General features: G+C 34.1%; 1 protein-coding gene across 1 annotated transcript; it reads left to right on the top strand.

The window, feature by feature from the left end:
* The first annotated feature begins 4,385 nt into the window (after positions 1–4,385).
* LOC21394814 (GATA transcription factor 24) lies at positions 4,386–9,783 on the top strand. The gene is made up of 11 exons (XM_024167647.1): positions 4,386–4,952; positions 6,229–6,315; positions 6,400–6,533; positions 6,874–6,978; positions 7,196–7,310; positions 7,506–7,565; positions 7,867–7,932; positions 8,023–8,094; positions 8,609–8,689; positions 9,157–9,225; positions 9,318–9,783. The coding sequence occupies exons 1-10, from the start codon at positions 4,668–4,670 to the stop codon at positions 9,220–9,222; spliced, it is 1,071 nt and encodes a 356-aa protein (XP_024023415.1). The 5' UTR covers positions 4,386–4,667; the 3' UTR covers positions 9,223–9,225; positions 9,318–9,783.
* The last annotated feature ends 13,091 nt before the right edge of the window (positions 9,784–22,874 follow it).

The raw sequence follows: 22,874 nt of genomic DNA, 5'->3' as shown, positions 1-22,874 counted from the left end.
TCTTTTATTTTTTATTTTTTGAAATTTCCCTTTCAAAAAAAGGCCCTTTTCCGACCGCCAACCTGACAAAGGATTTTTTGGGAATGTTTGGTTGCCTTACAGTATCAATCATTGGTTGGACTTGGTTGGTTGGTTGTCCTCTTTTGGTATAGTTCCTTTATGCTTGTGTTTAAAGTTCAATTTATACTAGATACTAGAGAGTAGATAGGTCTACCCGCTTCGTCACAAAAAAAATAAAAAAATAAATAATAATAATAATAATAAATAAATATTAATATTAATATTAAAAAAAAAACTGATTGGTTAAAATTTTCACTGGGCACCCTAAAATGATCAAACAGAACACAAATTTTATTTATTGATATCTCAATTCTCCCAATTCGTCTGTTTGTCTATAGATAGGCATATTTATATGCACACTCCTCTTTTCCTCTTCTTTAGAGGAACTTTTATAGCGAAACGTGTTTCACACGTGTAATATACAAAGATTGATGTGCACGTGATATTACTTTTTTTTTTCTAGACTACTTATTGTGTCCTTTTGAAGTTCTTGTTACAAAAGAAAATAAATGAATAAATAATATAAACAAAAAACAAGCTTTTGTTATACCTGAGAACTTTACATGCACGATCGGTTCTTCAAAAATGGCATGGGTGAAGGACCGTAAAAGAGCTCCAAAAAATCAAATAAAAAGGATTATGTTCACTAGCAAAAAGAATAATATATCAAAGATAGTATGTATAAAGGTGGTTTTTCAAATTGCACCGTTAATGATGGATCCAACAACGTAGTGATTTATCAAATAATGCTACTAAAATTTTGAATTGACTTGTTATAAATTGGAAATGGTGCGTGGAGCTAATATTTTTTATTCACTTTTTTGTACTAAAATTATAATTTTTTAGTTCGAGTTTAGATGTGACTTTATGTGAAAGTTTTTTACTGTAGTAAAAAAATTAGATGTGACTGTTTCTGATAACTTTTTACTGTAACAAAACTCAAATCAGCGAAATGAACGGGACCATAATGAACGCTTGCATGTTGCCATCATGTCGTGTTTTCACAAAATGTAACATTTTTTTTATTATTTATAATCGATTATAAGTATATTTTTATTCCTTTTCAATGTTTATTTAAGGAGATGAACACCATGTAATTATCAGGTGTTTCTAAGTGCTCATTATTCTGCGGAGGATTTGGTGCCAAAATTTGGAGCTGGGGAGCCGTGGAAGAAAGTTTTTGGGCCTGTTTTTATCTACCTTAACTCTTTATTCGTTGGAAGCGGTGAAATGAACGGCCATAATATCATTCTTATTATTTATTGAGAATTCCTCAAAATATTATCCAGACCATCGCAGTCTTTATTATCAACCGTTCGATTATTTCCACAAATCCACTTGCACAGTGGGCCCCGCCCCACACACTTTCTCTACTCCATCATTGATCCCATCCACAACAGCGAACACCGAAACACATCCCACGTGAAGCAGTGGCCCCCACGTATCCTTAGCCAAAGTTTGCAAATCTGACGGCGGAGGAACCTTTACGCAACTTCCGAGCCACATTACTCGCAATACACCTAAAACTCCTCACCTTCTCAACAATTTATTTTATTTTAATTTAATTTAATAGGAAAAAGATCTGGTTAGGCCGCAATATTCAGGAGGACCTACAACATTTGTTTAGGGAAATTTATATTTTCTACCATGCAATTTTGAGTTAATTAAAAAGTATACCTTACATTTTAGATTGTTGTATTTTTATACCTTTATATTGCCAATTTTACTAATCTATATATCATTTTTTGGTCGGCTGTCTATTTTAAAATGTGAAATTTCGGGAATACACTATTAGAAATCGTCAATGCTATTTGGTTACTTACAAGAATAGAAGTAATACATCATTAATCAAAAGGGTAATTTTAGAATTTCACTAGTCAAAATGCATAATTAATATGTTAAACATAAATTGGTAATAGTGCTGGAACTTTGGCCGTTGCCCGCGACTGCCTGAAAATACCGTTTTTTTCCCGATGCCCGACCCGACCTGCTCAAAATTTTTGGGCCGCCCGCCTGAGCCCGAGAAGGCCCGTCCACGGGCCTCAGGCCTGACTTTGGCTGCCCAAGCCCGCCCGGATAGCCCGAATTTTTTTTATATTTTTTAATTTTTATAATTATTAAGTTATTTTGTGTTAAAATTATATAAAAACTAAAATCAACATTCAACACAATTTAATAAATTAATTTTGTATATTAATTTTTAAATTCATAATTCATGATTGCCTCGTTAAAAATCTTACTAAGAAAAACTCAATTGGGATAAAAACTTGGTAAAGAAAAAAGGGTGTAATCATTTGTGACGAATTACAAATTTTACAAAGTCTAAATATATAATTACAATGTCAAAAGCAAATACATAATTACAAATTACAAATTTACAATTTAATTTGAAGCTGAAGGATCGTCTTCAAAATTAAATGTTAATATATTAAATTTATCGATCCATTCTTGACTTGCCGGTGAAATTGTATCCTGTAGACGTTGATCGGTACGATCCCAATCCTTAATGCAGACGAAGGCTTCAACAATGTCCCTTTGCAATGTGTTTCGGCGTTCCTCAAGTATTCGTTATGTCGTACTGAAGGCTTGTTCGGATGAAACAATGGAGACTGGGATCGAAAATATATCAATTACGAATCGAGTTAGGATTGACCAAGTTAATGCTCGTGTCCTCCACCATTGAACTAAGTCAAACGATTCTCTAGTACCGTCGACTACTAAGCTCTCACTGAGGTACACTATAAGCTCATTGAAGCCCCTGCCGCCGCTGCCACCTGTTGATGAAGATCCACTCCCAGCTTCTATTTGAGTTGTCTTCTTCTTCTTCTTCAACCTGAAAACATTCAAGAATGATTGCGGGTTTTCATCTTGTTGTTACGGTTCCTGTACTCTAGAGTTTGTGCTTCTAAACCTATTCTCATATTTACTATAGATCGAAAATATATTTTCCTTTATTGTTGAAAATTGGTCCGAACAATTTATACCTAAAAATTCACTTAAGTTTTCTAAACCGTATAATTTTAATATAGGATCAAAAATAGTACCCAAACCATACAACAAAGGCAACTTAGACCAATATTTTTTAAATTTCTTTTTCATAGAATGGATAGGAACTCCTAAGATTGGGTCCGCCCTATATTCACTAAATAAAATACTAATTCTTAAAAGTTCACCTAAAGCTAAAGGTGATGTTGGGTAATATGTTTAACTATGTTTTAAAGTAACTTCGTGAAACCTACTTAAAAATTGATACAAAACTTCGGCAATTTACCAATTATATGCGTCTATATGTCATGTTCCTAACTTTGCACACATATAGTTTGTTATAGCATCCTTATAGGGGATGCATTATTGAAGCATAAGATAAGTTGAGTTTCATCTTACAAGCATTGCAACCATGACCTCCAGTACGTCCACCAGGGCTCAGATTAGTAGATTCCTGCGTAACAAATTCATTAGTGGGAAATTGCCCTTCTTCCACGTTGTGTTGGGCATCAACGGGAATACCACTATAACCAAAAGAATCCATTATAAAAAAATAAGAGCGATTTGAGAAATAGAGCTTTAGGATAATGTGATAGTTTTTGAAAAATTGTGAGAGAGAGAGATTGAGAGAACCTGAGAGAGATTGAGAGAACCTGAGAGGGATTGAAAAAGTTTGAGTGAGGAAAATATGTGAGGAATGTGGGGTATTTATAGGGAAATTTTTGGGTTAAAAATTGAATTTTTCCCCTAAATTCGGATCCAACGGCTATTTTTTCGGTGGGTCGGGTTCGGGCGGGCTCGGGCAGAAAATCAGGCAATGGTCAAAAAAATAGCCGTTGGGGTCGAGCAGATCGGGTTCGGGTCGGGTCAGGCTCCAACGATCCAAAATTTATCCATTGGTCGGGCTCGGGCTTCGGGCATATCGGGTATGACCGGAAAAATTCAAAAAAATTTCGGCGGACGGCGGTTGACGGCGATAATACGACGGCGGGCTCCGACGAGTTGTCTATTTTCGGGCTGTCCGAACCCGAGCCTAAAAAATTAAGTTGGACAGGCTGATATTTGGACCTACCCGCCGAACCTAAAAAATTTGGGTCTCGGGCCGGCCCGCCGGCCCAAAGTTCCAACACTAATTGGCAATATAAAAAGGTATAAAATTGTTACAGTTTAACAACGTAGGGCATAATGTTTTAATAATCACAAAACGCAGGACATATAAATGTAAATATCCTATTTATTTTATTTCTCATCTGTTTGTTTCTGAATTCTAATAAAAAAAAAGTAATTTATCATTAATGGGTGGATTAAATGAAAGAATTAAAAACGAAAAGCGAATGAAAAATTTGTCCAATTTGAAGCTCTCAAAGGAAACGGAGAAACGCCCTGCAAAATTTGCCCAATTAGCTCTTCTATTCTCTTCTAGGGCACTTTTTGTCTTCCTTCTGTCAAATTCCAAAGCTTCTTCGACCTCCGAATTTCCATCGAAATCCGTTTTCCGTGGAATTTCACTGCTTTTTTCGAGACGGAAATGGTGTTCCTTCGATGGAACAGGTCGCGAGCTTAGGGTTTCCGTTACTGGTGGAGTCTCTGCGAGGTTTTAGGGTTTGAAAGGAGGTGTTTTCATGGCGGCGGCGAACCCGCAGCCTTTGCAAGCGCGACCGTTCGAGGACGACCATATGCACAGGCCGATTCCGGTTGACGACGAGGACGACGACGAGTACGACGATGGAAGCGGAGGCGGCTGTGGAAATGATGGTGATGATGCTATGGAGGATTTGGAAGAGACGAATGTGAATTCGGTGAGCGTTGCTGAACATGGAGGTGTGGTTATGGCATCGAGGACTAGCGAGCTCACTCTCTCTTTTGAGGGCGAGGTCTACGTTTTCCCTGCTGTTACACCTGAAAAAGTATGTCAGTTAGTCTCTCTCTTCTTTCTGATGGTTTAGTCTATTCAATAGCTAATTTTACTCGTCTACTCTCTCTCTCTCTCTAATTCCATTATCGAAATGTAATTTCTTATGTTCTGGTTTCTGATGGGTGCACGAAGAATCTATGCTCTTTCTGGGGAAATTTTGGCGGCGGGGAATTCTCCATCGAAAAGGGAGGGGAGAAAAAGATTATGACTTCTAATTATACTTTTAATTGACTGTTGTTGGGTGTCTTTTAGTTAAATTTGTCTTAAAAAATGGTTTTGACTTTTGGTATATTGGTAAATACTGTTCTTTTTACTGTTTGGCATAACACAGTTTCATAAATTTGGCACTATTAATAATTTTGCATTGCTTTCTGTCTATATTTCTGGATTTCTTTAGCTGTCCAGTATTTTTATGGACTAATGTGTAGTAGAGAGTGGAGAACTCTTTTTGTCGATTCATTAGGTATCTGAAATTCTAATGCAAAGCGGTGCTATAGTCATGGTTGGAAACAATCAAAGTGTGTGTGTTTCTGTTTGAAGCATTCACTGGACCCTTGGCACGGTTTATATATGCAAGCAATTAGTATGTATTTGACAATTGTTGTTCGCTCCATTCTTTTTTATGGAACTTGATTTCACTATTTGGCGTTTGCTTATTTGCTCCATAATTAGTAATCAGAAGGTTATCTGAGTTGTTTTATTCGTTATTTACTACAAATACGTAGAAAGAAAAACCGCCCCAATCGGAGTTACTACGCCAAAGTTATGACATTTTAAAAAGATATAAACACCGTTCTACATAACATTATACATGCAGTACTACACCTACTGAATATGACCTCCGCGAAAAATAACATAGTCAATATGAATCTTGTTTTGTTCGGTTTGTCACTACGAACATGTAGAAAGAAAAATCGTCTCAATCGGAGTTATTACAACAAAGTTATGACATCTTAAATTCTCTTTTAATAACAAAGAATTCTCAAACTTGCTTGTGGGCTCAAGTTTGAACTCAACCTCCCGCTGGGTCTTGCAATATTTGGAAAACATTGTAAGCAGTTGTTTCGTTGCAAGCAGTTTTAAATATATGTTTTCATATTGTTCGTCTTTTTTTGTACCTCTTCAGTGTTAAGCTTCCTATAGCGAGTTGGATTTAGATCTCAATTACAATCTCTTAAAGTTTGATTTTAGTTTAGAGCATGTCTGTTCTGAAGGAATTCTTTGGAGTTTGGCCTTCTTATTTCATCTCGGGACTTCATAATACACAGGTGCAAGCAGTGCTCTTGCTACTAGGAGGGCGTGATGTACCAACTGGTATACCTACCATTGATGTGCCCTATAATCAGAATAACAGGGTAATTCAGATATTGCAATTACTGAGACCATTTACATTGCTTTTTCTATGCTTATTCTTATGTGTTCTCTGTGACAATCTCTAGGGTGTAGGTGACAGTACAAAGCGATCAAATCTTTCACGAAGAATAGCTTCCCTTGTTAGGTTCCGTGAAAAACGGAAGGAGAGATGTTTTGACAAGAAAATTAGGTACACCGTACGTAAGGAGGTTGCACAGAGGTAAAGATAAATCCACATTTATAGTAAATATTAGAAATGAGTGTTTTTTACCTTTCCATTTGAAATATTTATTAGGCATGCTTTATGAATAGGGTAGAGGTGTTTTGATGGTACATTCTTTTGGTGTGTAATTAGGCCTTAAAAAAATTGTTAAAGTATATTTCGTTGGCAAAGATTCTATTAGATCAATTTAAATTTTTTTACTTTGATGATTTCAAGAAGGGAAATAGAATTCACTTCTTTCTTGATGGGTAATATCCAACTTATTGACGGCATCTTTTTTCCCTTACGATGCCATGTTATTAAAGATGTGCCATTCTTTTGATGTTTTTTCTCCTAGGATGCACCGTAAGAATGGGCAGTTTGCATCCTTAAAAGAAAGTTCTGGTCCTTCAGGCTGGGATTTGTCGCAAAGTGTTGATGGCACTAATCGTCCTGAAACTGTGTGAGTTCGAAGTTAAATATTGTTCTTTTGATTTTGTCATTTCACATTTATTTATTTATTTATTTTTTTGCACGATACGGGATAGAACTCACAACCTCCCTCCACCCCATCCAAACCCTTCGGTGCCATGAGACCAACTGGTCGTAGGCATTTCACGTTTCTTGATGGTAATGTTGTAGTATTTAGGTTTCCTTTCTTTTTCTGCAACATATTGCAGTTTGCGGAGATGTCAACACTGTGGGGTTAGTGAAAATAATACACCTGCAATGCGTCGTGGGCCAGCTGGACCAAGAACTTTGTGCAATGCATGTGGTCTTATGTGGGCAAATAAGGTTTGTTTATTTTGGTTTAGACTAGTGTGTATGTTGCTCACTCTTACTCAACATGTGTTTTCTTACCATACTCTTTTTTTTCTTTTTTCCCCCATTGAGCTGCGTTCTTATTATTGCTATATTCACAAATTCTATTTGCAATTTTTTCTTAAATGATTATACATATTTTTCTTCACCAGTTAATTGATTATACAGGGAACATTGAGAGATCTCAGAAAGGGAGGAAGAAACCTTTCCGTGGATCATATAGAAACTGTAAGTATGATATTGCTCTTATGAACTTGTATGGATTTACTCAAGTTATAAAAAAATATCATAATAATCGGTTAGTAAAATATAATGGTGAGCTTAAAACTTGCTGAACTGTTTCTCGGGAGAGGAATGTGTTTCTTTTGGAGTTGGATGTGGGATACGAATAACTGATTGGAAATGTTCCTGAAGCTTTGGTGTTTGAATTAGTGCACACTGCACACATTATAAGACATGCTTTATATAAGAGCTGTTTTCTTCTTGTGTTGCTGGTTGTTTTTTACTATGGCATAAATGGAGTGTGCAGGAAACACCAATTGAGATCAAGCCTTTGATTGTGGAAGGAGAAATCTCAGGCAACCAGGATGAGCATGTATGGCTTCTCACATTGGAAAAGGCATTCTGATTGTCGATTGGTGTGCTGGGCTGGTTGGTTTTCTAATTTAATCTATGGTGCTTGCAGGGAACTTCTGAAGATCCTTCTAAGACAGTTACTGAAGGATCCAATGATCCTTCTGTGAACCCTGGCAAAGAAGTATGTGTACTTCCTGTTAGCTTTGTTTACCCTATGTAATTTTTGGTTCATCCTTGGATTTGGCTTTCTAACATTTATTCTTTCTGTTGAACATATAAATTTTGAACTTAGCTTCTTCTGACAAAACTACACGTTCTTATCAATTCCCCATTATACACTTTTGGCTGGAGAAACTCTTTTTTTTTTTTTTCCCTCCCTGATCCGTACTCTTTATCTGTTGCTAAGCAAGTTGGGATGGGCACAAGTCATGAACTGGTTTAAGTATGTGAAGACAAGTGGTAAATACTAAATATAATTTTGAAATTGTTTAAAGAGACTGTCTTTTCATATTTTTCATTCTCTCTCTTCTAATGTTAGTGATGGTCTGTTACCTCTGGAAGCCAGAATTGCTCATAGCATTAGGTTGTAAAAAGCTCTTCTTGTAATAATTCAGTTGTTTTTCCAGTTCAAGAGTACATCAATTCCGTTGAGCGTTCATTGGTCTCTTGGGAACTTGCATTTCCATGTGGTGCAGGATTTACATGGAGCTAATGAAGATCTTGCAAGCACTTTGCCCATAGGAATTGTCCATTCTTCAGCCAATGCAGACGAGCAGGTACGATATCTAATATTTTGATAATTGATTTTAAGATTGCATTTTGCATAAGCTGCCTCGTAAGTTACTACTCATTCTAAGTTTGACATCTGGAAGTTTGGAACAATGCTAAAATACTTGATTTTGTTACATTATGCCATTAGCTGTGAAGAGCATTTATCTAGAAATCAGAATCGTGTTTTAAGTCCATTGAGATTTTCTCCCTCAGATTTTCACAAGTACCAAATGTGCTAACACCTTTAACTTGAAAAGAGATGGAGTCACAATCAGCATTCAACATTATAACTGGCACGATAATACACATCACATACTTTATATTAATCTACCCTTTTCACGGGAGATTTTAGGTTCTTGTCTTCTTTGTGAAATATATCATACTTGGCCATGTGTTCAGAAAGGATAGCTTATGGTGTGAAGCATTTTGCTTTATAAAAGGTTTCTTATGTCAAGAGTTCGATGATATGCAGGAGCCTTTGCCTGAGCTTTCTAATCCGTCAGATACGGACATAGACATTCCAACTAACTTCGATTAGAAGGTGATTGTTTCTTTGGCCTCTGTTTGATGCCCAAAGTTTTGGATAGTTGTTGGGACCATAAGAAATTTAGCATCTCTCTTGTTCTTGTGCAGCAAAAGGATCAAAGTTAACTAGCCTTTCAAAGTACAAGGCAAAATTTGGGGCCGGAGTTCTTATTACCAGAAACCGACATGTCTGATCCCAAGCGCTAGTATCTTATCATTGCGCAAGCTGTAGAGCTTCCTCTGGTTGACATTAGAGTATGTTGATGGCGATAGATAATGGGTATCCATCTTGTATGTTGTGTAAGTTTGTTAGGACTATGAGTTATACGCGAGTGCTTACCTTTACTCATTCTCAAATGTGTAATTTTTTCATAGGGTTGTCTGATTGCATTTTCATTTTTATTCACCAGTGCCTCTTACGAATTATGTAGCGGTAGTTGGTCACAAATGACATCGTATGATTGTCATGGGCAGGGTCCTTTTAATTGTTGGCTAATGTATGTAGTAAGTCCAACATTTCACACTTACGGGTATGGTTAATAAGAATCTCTCCACTTTTATTTATAGGAAAAAATCATTTTGGTACCTTTCTTATATTGAAATATCTCGGAGGTGACTTGTGTTTTAATAATATTAAATAAATAGGTGCTTTTTAAGTTTTAAGAAACATCTTCTAGATACTTAGTTACACTAGGCGTTTAAAAGTATGGAGATTTCCTTGACCAATTGTAAAGAGAAAATCCTTTAATTACACTAGGCGTTTAAAAGAGAGAGAAATGTTTCAGATAAAGATGTTTCAGAAAGAGAGAGAAAGTATGGAGATTTCCGAGACCCATGTTTGAAAGATGTTTTCTCTCAACTGGGGGTCTTCATTGACGTGATTGGAATTCAAAAGTCGTCGGATGACCAGAATTTCACCTTCATCAGCATGCTCCACGTGTTCCTGAATTTCTTCCTTTTCCAACTCCTCTTTCTCTTCTTCCACAACTTCATTTTCAACGATGGTGATTACCTTTCTATTCGGACACTCTGAAGCAATATGCCCATATCCCTGACATTTGAAACATTTCTTCGAAGCATTGGGGGAGTTGGTTGGTTTGTCATTCTTCACCTCTGGTTTAGTTGTGGCGGATGCGTTGTTAAAGGCTAGTTTTGAAGAAGTCGCTCTAGGGTTGCCCTTAATTCCGTAACTAGTGCTTCCCGCACTCTTGGCTGGCTATCTTCTCAAGTCCATCCGTTGTTGCTCCACATTCAACGCCAATTTTTGAACATCATTGAATGTCCAATATGGCTGTAATTTGATCACCTCAGCAATCTCCTTCTTGACCCCTCCTAGATAACGTGCAATGGTTTGCTCTTTAGGTTCCACCACATCGCACTTAAGCATAAGATATTCGAACTCCCGGGTGTAATCAACTACGGACAAATCAAATTGCTTGAAGTTGTGAAACTTCAAGTAATTGTCTTGTTTGTAACTGTCCGAAATGAATCTTCTCTTTAGTTCTTGCTTCATTTTCTCCCATGTTCGAATGGGCCTCCGTCCTTCTCGCTCCCGTTCTCGCTTGAGATTCTCCCACCAAAGGGATGCGTATCCCTTTAGCTTGATTGCCACTAACTTGACTCTTTTTTCATCCGAGTAATCCTTGAATTCAAAAATTCTCTCCACTGTGTACAGCCAATCTAGGAATGCATCGCCTTGAGATTTTCCTTCAAATTCAGGTACATCAACCTTCACGTCACCTTCACGATGGTAGTGTTGGTTTCTTCCCTGAGGTCTCGCATCTTCATCACTAGAGTCCTCCTCATGGAAAGGGTTTTCATCTTCATTCCGATCCCGTTCACGCCTTCTAGGGTGTTGTCTTCCCTCCATTTGCAATAGTCTTTGTTGAAGTTGCTCTACGGTCCTCCTTAATTCAGCCATCTCCATCTCTCTTTCATAATCATTTGTAGTTGGAAAATCTGGTGGAATGGGGTTAACTCGTCTTGCCATAAATGAAAATCACGTTGGATTGAAAACACTAGGGACTTAACACGATCTCTGATACCAGAAATGATACCGCTCCTATGGAGTTGGTAACGGTATTCTTAAATTGGAAGGGTTATGGACGTTTTAGGGGTTGATGGAAATGTTAGGATTGAGAAAAATTATTAAAAGATAAGTTCCGACGCCACTTGGAATCCACCAAGATAAGTCTTAATCTCGCCACTCAAGGAATCCACCAAGAGATAAGAGAAAGTAAGGGAAAACACCGAGGTTTCTCTCAATTTTTCATTCGTTCAAAAAACCGTCCTTGCAAATCTAAAAATTACATATTTAAAAGCCAAAAACTGAAACCAACTAATCAGCTCCACAAATGGCCGTTGCACACTTTAAGACATACATCAATGGCACTAATTGCCTTTCATTCACATCAAAGGTTAACTCCAAGAATTAACAACAAAAAATTGTTGTAACTCCATAATTTAAAACCTCACAAACCAACAGCCACAAATGGCTATAATAAACACACTTAAAACAAACATAAATGCTGCTAACCCAAAGAAAACGTCCCCAACAACAATTGTTCAACAATTAGCCTTCAATTCTGATTGAGACACATGGAAAACATGCATTGGATCACTCCCATGCAGCCCATGTACATGCAAATCACGTCCATCCTCATCATTCTCCCCGGGTTGGAGAGGACTTGACCTCGAGTCCAAAGGCTCGTCTTCAACAAAGGGAGAAAGATCAGCCACATTGAATGTAACGGACACTCCATAATCGCCTAGAAGCTCCACTTTGTATGCATTATCATTGATCTTTTGAACAATTGTAAAAGGTCCATCTGCTCTTGCTTGGAGTTTTGGAAACCTCCTATTGGGAAATCGTTCCTTTCTGAGATGAATCCATACTTTGTCCCCAATTTGAAAAGTGACCTTCCTCCTATGTTTATTTGCTTGCTGCACATACTTATCATTTTGTTTGGCAATCTTTTCTCGAACTTGTTCATGCAACTTCTTGATATATTTTGCTCTTTCTTTAGCTGCTCCACTAAAAGTTGTTTCAGTTTTAAGGGGCACAAGATCCAAGGGAGTGATTGGATTCTTACCATAAACAATCTCGAAAGGACTACACCCGGTTGTTTGACTAATGGAACGGTTATACGCAAATTCAGCTTGTGGAAGAGATAAATCCCATACCTTGATGTTTCTCTTGATGAGACTTCTCAATAAAGCTCCCAAAGATCGATTAACCACCTCAGTTTGTCCATCCGTTTGGGGATGATGTGAAGTGCTGAATTGGAGTCTAGTTCCCATTTTCCTCCACAGAGTCCTCCAAAAATGACTAAGGAACTTAGCATCTCGATCCGAAGTTATAGTTTTTGGAACACCATGTAGCTTAACAATCTCTTGAAAATAGAGGTCAGCAATGTTTGTTGCATCAGCTGTCTTGTTACATGGCACAAAATGAGCCATCTTAGAAAAACGATCTACCACCACCATGATTGAATCCTTTTGCCTTTGAGTCCTAGGTAAACCAAGAATAAAAATCCGTACTTGCATCCTCCCATGGTGCGTTTGGAACAGGTAGGGGTGTGTACAATCCAGCGTTGCTTCCATGAGTCTTGGCTTGACGACAAGTCTCGCATTGATCCACAATTTGCCCCACATCCTTAGTAAGCCGTGGCCAAAAGAAATTGTCTTGCACCAGGTTTAAAGTCTTGTCTCGGCCAAAATGACCATCCAAGCCTCCACTATGAGCTTCTCGTATTATGGCTTCCCTCAATGATCCTTGGGGAACACAAAGCTGTGCACCCTTATACAAGAACCCATCTTGGACCAAAAATTATTTATATGGCCCCTTTGAACAATACTTCCAAATTCGACCAAAATCAGCATCATCCTTGTACATACTTTTCACAAAGTCAAAACCAAGCACCTTAGCATGCATCATGTTCAACAGCAAATGGCGCCTACTTAACGCATCAGCCACTTGATTAACTTTACCAGACTTGTGCTTGTTGACAAAATTGAATGATTGGGGATACTCCACCCACTTTGCATGGCGTGAGTTGAGCTTGTGTTGAACATTCAAATACTTAAGAGCTTCATGATCTGAAAAAAGAACAAACTCGTTAGGATAAAAATAATGACTCCAATGTTCCAGTGCACGGATGATGGCATAGAACTCCTTGTCATATGTCGAGTACTTCCTCCTTACTTCATTCAACTTTTCGCTGAAAAAAGCAATTCGCTTGCCTCCTTGACTCAAAACAGCCCCTATTCCCACGCCTGAAGCATCACACTCCACCTCAAAAATCATTGAAAAATCGGGTAGTGCAAGAACCGGTGCTTCCATCATCTTCTTTTTAATTAACTCAAAACTCTTTTGAGCCTCTGCATTCCACTTAAAAGTTCCATCCTTCATGCACTCGGTAATTGGAGTAACCAAAGTGCTGAAATTCTTGATAAATCTCCTATAAAAGGAAATCATTCCATGAAAACTCCGAATATCAAATAGAGTTTTTGGAATCGGCCAAGTTGCAATAGCGTCCACCTTGCTTTCATCAACCTTGATTCCATCTTTGGATACAACATACCCAAGGAAGGTTATAGTTTCAGCCATGAATTGACACTTCTTCAAATTGACAAAAAGACTTTCAGCCCTCAAAGTCTCAAGCTAGCACTTTCCTTAGATGCACCAAGTGCTCTTGCATATTTTGACTATACACAAGAATATCATCAAAATAGACCACCACAAATTCTCCCATGAATGGTTTGAACACATGCGTCATGAGTCTCATAAAAGTGCTAGGAGCAATGGACAAACCAAATGGCATGACCAACCATTCATACAAACCTCTTCCTGTTTTGAAGGCTGTCTTCCATTCATCTCCCAGAAGCATCCGAATTTGGTGATATCCGCTGCGTAAATCTATCTTGGAAAATATAGCAGATCTATGGAGTTGATCAAGTAAATCATCAAGTCTCGGAATGGGAAACCGGTATTTGATTGTAATCTTGTTAATTGCTCTGCTATCCACGCACATCCTCCAGCTTCCATCTTTTTTTGGAACAGGCAAGGCAGACACGGCACAAGGACTTAAACTCTCTCGGATCAGCCCTTTGGAAAGCAACTCCTCCACTTACCTTTACAATTCAGCTTGTTGCCTCGGGTTGAGTCTATAGGCAGCCTTGTTTGGAAGTGACGACCCCGGAATAAGATCAATCCGGTGTTGTATTCCTCTCAATGGGGGCAGCCCACTCGGTAATTCCTCCGGAACAAGATCTTCAAATTCCCTTAGAAGTGGCTGAACCGGATCAGGGAGCTCTGCTATCATTTCATATTCTTCTTTTGCAAGAAGAACAAAGACATCTTCCTTTTTTGAAAGAACATGCTCAACTTGGAAACCTGTCAAGAATACTTGCCCATCGAAATTGGCAGTTTTCTTGTCTCCATTCGGCTTCATGGGGGCCAAAATAATCCGCAATCCATCTTTCATAAACGAATGAGTATTGTTGAACCCATCGTGTACCACCTTCTGATCATATTGCCAAGGACGCCCCAACAAGAGGTGACATGCATCCATAGGTACAACATCACACTAAACTTCATCTTTATAGGTTTTTCCTATAGAAAACGAAACCAAACTCCTCTTGGAAACCTTCAGACCATTTCCCTTTTGAAACCATTGGATCTTGTATGGTTGCGGATGAGGCTTCGTTTGCAATCCAAGCTTGTTCACCATCTCCTCCGAAACCACATTTGTGCAACTACCCCCATCAATTATCACATTATGTTCTATTACGAATCTGAATTTTAGATTGAAAATATTGTAAATTTTAATTTCATTAGGAGTATTATGGGTATTATGAAAGTTTTATTAATTGTACTATATTGATTCCCGCACAATCTAAAAACTAAAGTTATCTTTAAGCTGCTTCTAATTTTAGTTGTAGATTCTTAAAAAAAATTTTAAAAAGTACTTTTAAGGAGATTTACTAAACACTAAAATCAGTTTCTGTTACCGGCGTAAGCTAATTTTGAGAGGGAAAAATAATATCAAACTAAGCCAATATATAGTAATGGTTATTCTCACATTTGCAACCGTAACTGGTGTGTGCATGGGGTGGTTATTGCTCTTTATCTGAAACATTTCTCTCTCTTAAAAAAAAAAAAAAAAAAACACTCCTAGAGGTAGTAGGAATTGTTATTTTATTCTAAAATAACATTAAGGATATTAATTTAAAAATCAATTTTTAAATATCAATTTACATGACAAATGATGTGTCATTCCGTGTCAACTCATCACTTTTAATTTAACACTTATTTTTACTAATATACCCTCTTTTAATTTATTTTTTCTATTCACACACATTTTCTCTCTCAGTTCACTTACCATTCTCTCTCCCCTTCTCGTTTTCTTTCTATTCTCTTTCATCCTTTGTATTAAGGAACACTAATAAAAAACCTGCAACACTTCATGACAAAAATATAAATCCAACAAATCTTGCTCTTTCAAAATACACCAAAACGATGAAAATTTGTTATTCTACTACAAATTCTGATCTTTTTCGTTTCGGCTTTGGGTTTGGGTTTTTTATTGTTCGACCAATGATACAAAAGTAGAAACTTTTCATCTTCTACAAGGAAACTAACGCGGGCTTCTTCTGCCACTGTTTGTTTGTTTGTTTTTTTTGTTTTTGTTTTTATTTAATGGGAAGCTGTTGTGGGTATAAATTACAATCTAAGAACAGGTTATGCTTTGTGATTATCGATATTTACAAGAAACAATAAAATGATCTTAGATGACGTTTGGTTGATGGATTCAAAATTATTTTTGATTTACGTGTATTTTTTGTAAGAGAAAATACTGTAGTGAATTACGAATCATGATTCGAACCATGACACGAATCCTTAAACTAAACGCACTCTTAGATTTTAAAAGTTATCAATTTAGGGGTATATTAGACAAAAATAAGTGTTAGAAGTGATGAGTTGGCACATAAGTGGAATGACACATCCTAGGTTGGTATTCAAAAGTTAGTTTTTAAATTGGTATCTTCTAACATTCTAGTAAAAAAATATTATTTTAATCTTTAGATTAATTTTCAACATCCATAAGTGGGTATCTCTATTAAAAATTTATAGCACATTATACCTATTACTAAAGGAGGTCGAAAGTTATTGTACTAAGTACAGTGACTTTTCGATTTTACCCTTCTTCCATTCTGTTGAGGCCTTTTTTATACCCTTTTTGTCCTTTTAGCCATTTTTACCGTTTTATCATTCGTTTGGTTTTTTTTTTCCTTTGTTTTTGTTTGGGTTTTTTGTCTTATCCTTCGCTTTGCCCTTTTCCTCTCTCTTGGTGTTTACTGAAACATGTCGTTTCTGTCTTCTAGAATTTATTTTTATTATTTTGTCCTCAATTTTTTCCCTTCTTTGTGTTTTTCTGCTGCCCATTTTTGTCATTTTCTTCGGTGGTTTTTGTTTAGTATTCTTGAGAAGCTTCTTGCTTCTTTCATTTTTGCTTTTACGCCTGCATCTCTCTTTCACCGAGGCTCTTATTCTTTGTTTCCTCTTCACAGATCCTCTTCGTTTTCTTTATGGTTTTCTCTGCTTTATTGTGTTTTTGTTCTAAGTTTTTTCCCCATTTTATGTTTGTGGGTTTTGTTGCGTTTTTTGTGGGCTTAATTTCAGTTTTTTTCCCTTTTGTAAATGGGTTAAGTTTTTGGTGGGGTTCATTTTGTTTGTTTTTTTTTTTTTTGCATGTTCTGTGCATTTTTTTCTCCTTCTTCCTTTTTTTCTTTCCGTAAGGTTTATGGGAATCATTTTTTATGTTTTTTTTTTTTCATTTTTTTTTTCTAGGTTTGGCTTCATTTTTTTTTCCACTTTTTTTATGTTCCTGGGTTTCCCTGCGCTTTTCGTGGGGTTAATTTCAATTTTTTTTCCCGTAAATGGGTTAAGGTTTTCGTAGGGTTCATTTTACTTTTTGTTGCATGTCCAGTGCATTTTTTTCCCCTTCTCCCCTTCTTTCTGTTCGTAAGGTTTCTGGGAATCATTTTTTATGTTGGTTTTGTTTTGTAGTTTTGTTTGCCGTTTTTCTTTTTTTTAGATCTGGCTTCGTTGTTTTTTTTTTTAATTTTTTCATTCATTTTTTCCCTGTTTATTTTTCCATATCTATTAGTGTTTTTGTAGATTTCGCTTCGTTTTTTTCCCCTTTTTTATTCGGTTTTTCTTTTTCATTTTCTCAGTTCTGTATGTCTTTTAGCTTCGTTATGTTCTATGTTTTTTAATAATTTTTTTTCCTGTTTTTCTAGTTCTGTTAGTATTTTTGTAGATTTGGTTTCGTTTTTTCCCTTAGTTTTTTATTTCCCTTTTTTTTAGATATGTTAACGTTTTTTTTCCCAGATCTGTTATTGAGGTTTATGTGATCAGATATCTGCATTTGGTTTTGTAGTTTTATTTTTAGTTTATATTTTCTTAGATTTGATTTTGTTCTTTTTTTTCCTGTTTTTTGTTTTTCCAGATCTCTTGGTGTTTTTATTTTTCCCCTTTTTTCATATTTTTTTTTTCTGTTTTTCCAGATCTGGTAGTGTTTTTATAGATTTGGCTTAGTTTTTGTTTCTATTTTGTATTCGGGTTTTTCTTAAAGTTTTTCTATATATGTTAGTGACGTTTTTGGGATGTTACCTCATTTGGATATTTTTGTGAAGTTTGTTTCACTTTTTTTTCCCTTTTTGTAAGATTTCTGGGATTCTTTTTTTATGTTTGTTTTGTTTTGTAGTTTTGTTTTCCATTTTAATTTCCTTAGATTTACCTTAGTTTTTTTCGTGTTTTCCATTTTTCCAGATCTGTTAGTTTCTGAAATTTTTAAAAGTTTTTTTCCCCATATCTGTTAGGGTTTTTATACAATGGTTTCATTTTTTATTATAATTTTTATTTTTTTTTAATTTCCAGATTTTTTTAGTATTTTTAGTTCCAGATGTATTATTTGTTATTGTTATCTCTTAATTGTTTTTTTTAATTAAGTTTTTATTTTTACTAATCATTAACCCTTTTTCTTGCGGGTTATATTAGTCGGGAAGATTTAGACATTTGTTTTTAGTGCAAGGTAATTATTTATAACGAGATACTTTGTTTTGACTGTCTGCAGGTTATTCGCTCTATTCCACGGTACTTATCATGCAGCGTAACACATGTTTTTAGTAAATTATTACCTTTTGTTTGCAGCGTAATAGCGGTAGTATTAAGTTTTGTTTGCAGTATTTACTACCGCCATATACTTAAACGTTTATTTTCTTCGTATAAATATATTGTACTCTCTTTCATGCTTATAGTCATTTGCTTTGCTTCTGCTCTCGTTGTCATATACTTATCGTCTACCTTCTCTGTTTTCTTCCTTTTCTTCAATTTTCGTTGGAGAGGTTTTTTCCCCGTTCTATTCTCTCTGTTTTGAAATGTTTTTAGTTCTTCTACATCAACTATATCCACTTTCCTTATTCCTCTAAGGTATTTATTTCTTACCTTTTTCACCTCATTTCCATATACATATCATTTATCTTTTCTGTCTTCTTCCTTTTCTTGAATTTCCATTACTGAGTTCCTTTTGTTATCTCTGTTTTCAGGTATTTTTCCTGCTTCTGCATCAACTCTATCTACTTTCGTTATTGTTCTAAGGTACTTATTCCTTACTTCTTCTACTTCATTTCTACTTCTCTATTACAAATCTTCTGGTCCCTAGTGGTGATGATGTTTTTCCTCTTTATTGTTGCCATATACTGAGTAATTGTTAAAAGTGATTTAGCAAGTATTGCTGTTGCCCGGATTATTGAAGATTTATCCTTATATTATTTTGTTTAGGGTGTTTATGTTTTTTGAAAAATAACAAACCTTTTTACTTCTTACTTCCAAATATTTTATTTTCCTTATTCCACTCTAAACCATTTCATTCTTTAACTGATTTTTTTGTAAAGTTTTTTTTTTTTTTTACTATTACAGGTATTAAAATTTGTTCCTCTGTTATTTAGTGCAAGTCTTTCAATAATTCAGCTGGTAGCCAATGATAATGTTGAATCATAATTCAGTTACTTTTGATACATGTTGGTTGCAAAAAAAAAAGGGAAAAAAACCCCCGAAAATTTTTCCCATGTATTGAGTAATTGTTAATAGTGATTTACTAATTATTGATGTTGCCCGGATTATTGAAGATTTGTCCTTATATTATTAGTTTAAGGCGTAAATGTTTTTTTAACAATAATCAATCTTTTGACTTTTTAGTTACAGGTGTTTTATTTTCTTAACTCTGCTTTGAACCATTTCATCCTTCAACCAATTTTTTTCCTAAGGTTTTTGTTTACTATAATTACTTTGGTGTTTATTATTTGGTAGGAAGTTATAATCATTTAACTATGCTTTAACTTTGGAAGTTTCTTATGTTCTTTTTTTTCCTTCTGTCCATTGTTTTTTATTATTTTGTTTTCTAATATACCTATTTCAATAATTCAGCTGGCAGCTAATTACAATGTTAAATCATATTTCAGTTACTTTTGATACACATTGGTAGCAAAAAAAAGATGAATACCTAAACCATTCCTTTTATATATTTTGATGTCTTTGTCTTTTTGTTTCTTACTTGCAAATGTTTTATTTTTCTTATTTCACTTTAAATCTCCCGGGAACCATTACTATGTATTGAGTACTCATTAATAGTAATTTAGCAAATGTTGATTTTGCTCGGATTATTGAAGATTTATCTTTATATTATTTGGTTTAAGGTGTTTATATTTTTTTAACAGTAACCAATCTTCTTGCTTCTTAGTTGCAGGTGTTTAATCTTTTTTATTCCATTTTGAAATATTTCATTCTTCAACTAACTCTTTTCCTAAGTTTTTTGTTCACTATATTTACTCTGGTGTTTAAACTTGCTTGGCGTTGTATTATGTGGAGAAAAGGTTGTGAGGTCAAGTCTTTTCTTTTGTTGGAGTTCTGTTCTGTTTATGTTATGTTGTATTGTGTTGTGTGGACCAATTTCACAAACATATGGTAGACATAGATTCCTTCCTTCTCTTCTCTACTACAAAGATTGTGTATGTCAACAAAGATCTTCAGTATTCACTCTCCCATTTCATTTGGGAGTTTTTTTAATGTATTTGTAATAATTGTTCAACTCCTGCCAGCTAAATAGTATTAATGCTTTATTATTAAATTGAATTAAAAGTAAACCGTTTATGATAAAAAAAAATAAACAGTGTATAAATAAAGGCATTTAGGGAACGAAATGTGCATTTAGGCCAACAAAGAACAAACAATAGCATTGCTTAAACTTCCAGCTTCAAAAATTAACTAATGGTCACCAGACAAAACATTGTCTACAAGGCAAGTAACATTACATAAAAAACAATGAATTTTCAAGGAAACAGTACCTATTCTTATACGTGAATTTTCAAGGAAACAGTACCTATTCTTAGTACACGTATAAGCGTAAACAATATGAAAACTAAATATTACTATATAATTTCACCAAATGCTAGATGACATGGGTACTTAAATATTATCATTATTGAATACAAGTTCCAAATCTTATTATCCTAGATCATAACTCAGAGTTATTTTTTATGTGAGTTATTAGTTACATTTTTTGTATTTAATTTATTTCATTCTATTCATTTTTTTTCATTGTTAGTTAACAATTGTTAATAGTGTTTTAATTTTTAGTGTTATCTTGATTATTTGATATATAATATTTACAGTTTCATTTATATGCAATTTTTATGTAAATAATGTAAACAATGTAAACAATATTGTATTTACAGTTTTATTTATATGTACTTTTTATATAAATAACGTAAACACAATTTACATAATATGTAAATAATATATGTTACATATGTTTTATTTCAATTATAATATAAATGTATTATAAGTACTTTTTTCATTTTCCGAATTTACATTTTTATTATACAATCCATTTATTACTTACAGATTTGTAATGTATTACATTTATTTGAAACAGATTTACTGTTTCGTTGTACTGTCTACCATCGAACACAGCTTTGTCTAGCATTTGTATACGGTTGATACTCCAGTTGTGCTTAACTCTCTCAAATAGAAACGTGCGTTTTGTAATGACAGAGATACGTTTTTAGTATTTAATTCATACGTTATAATTATTCTAGATTTATTTAAAGTATATTTATTAACATATATAATACATTAACAAAATGATTTCTATTTAACTTTCTATATATATAATTACAATATCTACTTATTAATATAGATATATCTTTTAATTATAAAATATTAATATTATTTAATTTTTTCCTCTATTATATTTTAAAAATAAAAAATTTGTAAGTCTTCATTATTTATTTTTCCTAATTATATCTTATAAATAATTTTATTTATGTTATCGTTTGTGTCATTTATTAGTTTTTCATTTCTATACATTTGAATATATGCTTAAATAAATATTTGTTAGTTATAGAACATAAACATGTTATAATGTTTATTACATTATAGTTTTAACATACATATTTATGTCAAAATTTTTAAAAAAATAACCTGCTTAAATGTTTCATCATAATTAAGCATAAAATACCTAAATATATATAGAAACAATAAATAAATATTCAGTAATAAAATTTTATTAATAATTCTACCAGTTAATAAAATTTTTATACAAACATAATCTAACTGTGAATAATATATCATAATTAAAATTAAATATATTTTAACATATGATAAGCGTTGTTATTTACAATTATAAAAAAAACTAAATAACAATATGAAACTAAATATTTATCTTTATAAATAATATACAACACATTTTAACAAATTTTTTTTTTTTACTTATAATAGGTAAGATGAATAATTAGCCTACATTTTTAAATTAAAATTTATAAAATGATAATTCATTGTTTAACATTTAGACTAATTTATATTTAATAGATATACAATTTATTGTATTATAATTGTTTACGATATAATTTACAGATAATGAAAATGAAAAGAAAGTTTAATGAAATTTATCCTCATCAAAAGAAAATCGAAGGTGTCAAAAATAGAAAAAGAAGGCCGAAAGAAATGCATCAGTCAGGTTCAGAAATTATAAGGACACGTCGAACCAAACATACACAGTTTTGTGGAACTTTCACCAATACTGAGATCCCTTTAAAGTCAACAATTCAACACTCAAAAACAGCGTTGGTTCAAGAAAGTAATTCCTAAACTTAAAATCTTTATTTCTAAACTTTTAACGCGTATATTTTCATCTAATTTAAAATTATTTTTGAAACTATGAAATTAGGTGATCTTAATTATATTGATCTGGGAGATTGTGAGTCGACATGTGAACATTGTGGAGCAATATTTTGGAATAATGAACGAACCAAAAAATATCCATATAAATATTCTTCATGTTGTCAGAATGGAAAAATAAAATTACCTTCCAAAAGAAAAACACCACTGATTTTAGATGATTTATTAAACTATTATGGTGGAAGTCTAAGTACACATTTTAGGAAAAATATACGAACATATAATTCAATGTTTTCTTTTACATCATTTGGGGCAAACATTCAATCAAATATTAATGAAACATTGGGACCCTATATATTTAAGATTAGTGGACAAACACATCATTTAATGGGATCTTTACTTCCAGTTGATAATAATCCTCC

The sequence above is a fragment of the Morus notabilis genome, unplaced genomic scaffold (assembly GCF_000414095.1).
Source record: "Morus notabilis unplaced genomic scaffold, ASM41409v2 Scaffold732, whole genome shotgun sequence".
NCBI lineage: Eukaryota > Viridiplantae > Streptophyta > Magnoliopsida > Rosales > Moraceae > Morus > Morus notabilis.
The sequence above is the reverse complement of the archived record's forward strand: the minus strand, read 5'-3'. Positions and strand labels throughout refer to the sequence as shown.

Bases quoted from the DNA above. Each gene is read 5' to 3' on its own strand.
- LOC21394814 (XM_024167647.1), top strand. From the start codon at position 4,668: ATGGCGGCGGCGAACCCGCAGCCTTTGCAAGCGCGACCGTTCGAGGAC. The intron at 7,311-7,505 runs GTTTGTTTATTT...TTGATTATACAG, and splicing joins GTCTTATGTGGGCAAATAAG to GGAACATTGAGAGATCTCAG. The intron at 7,933-8,022 runs GTATGGCTTCTC...TGGTGCTTGCAG, and splicing joins CAGGCAACCAGGATGAGCAT to GGAACTTCTGAAGATCCTTC.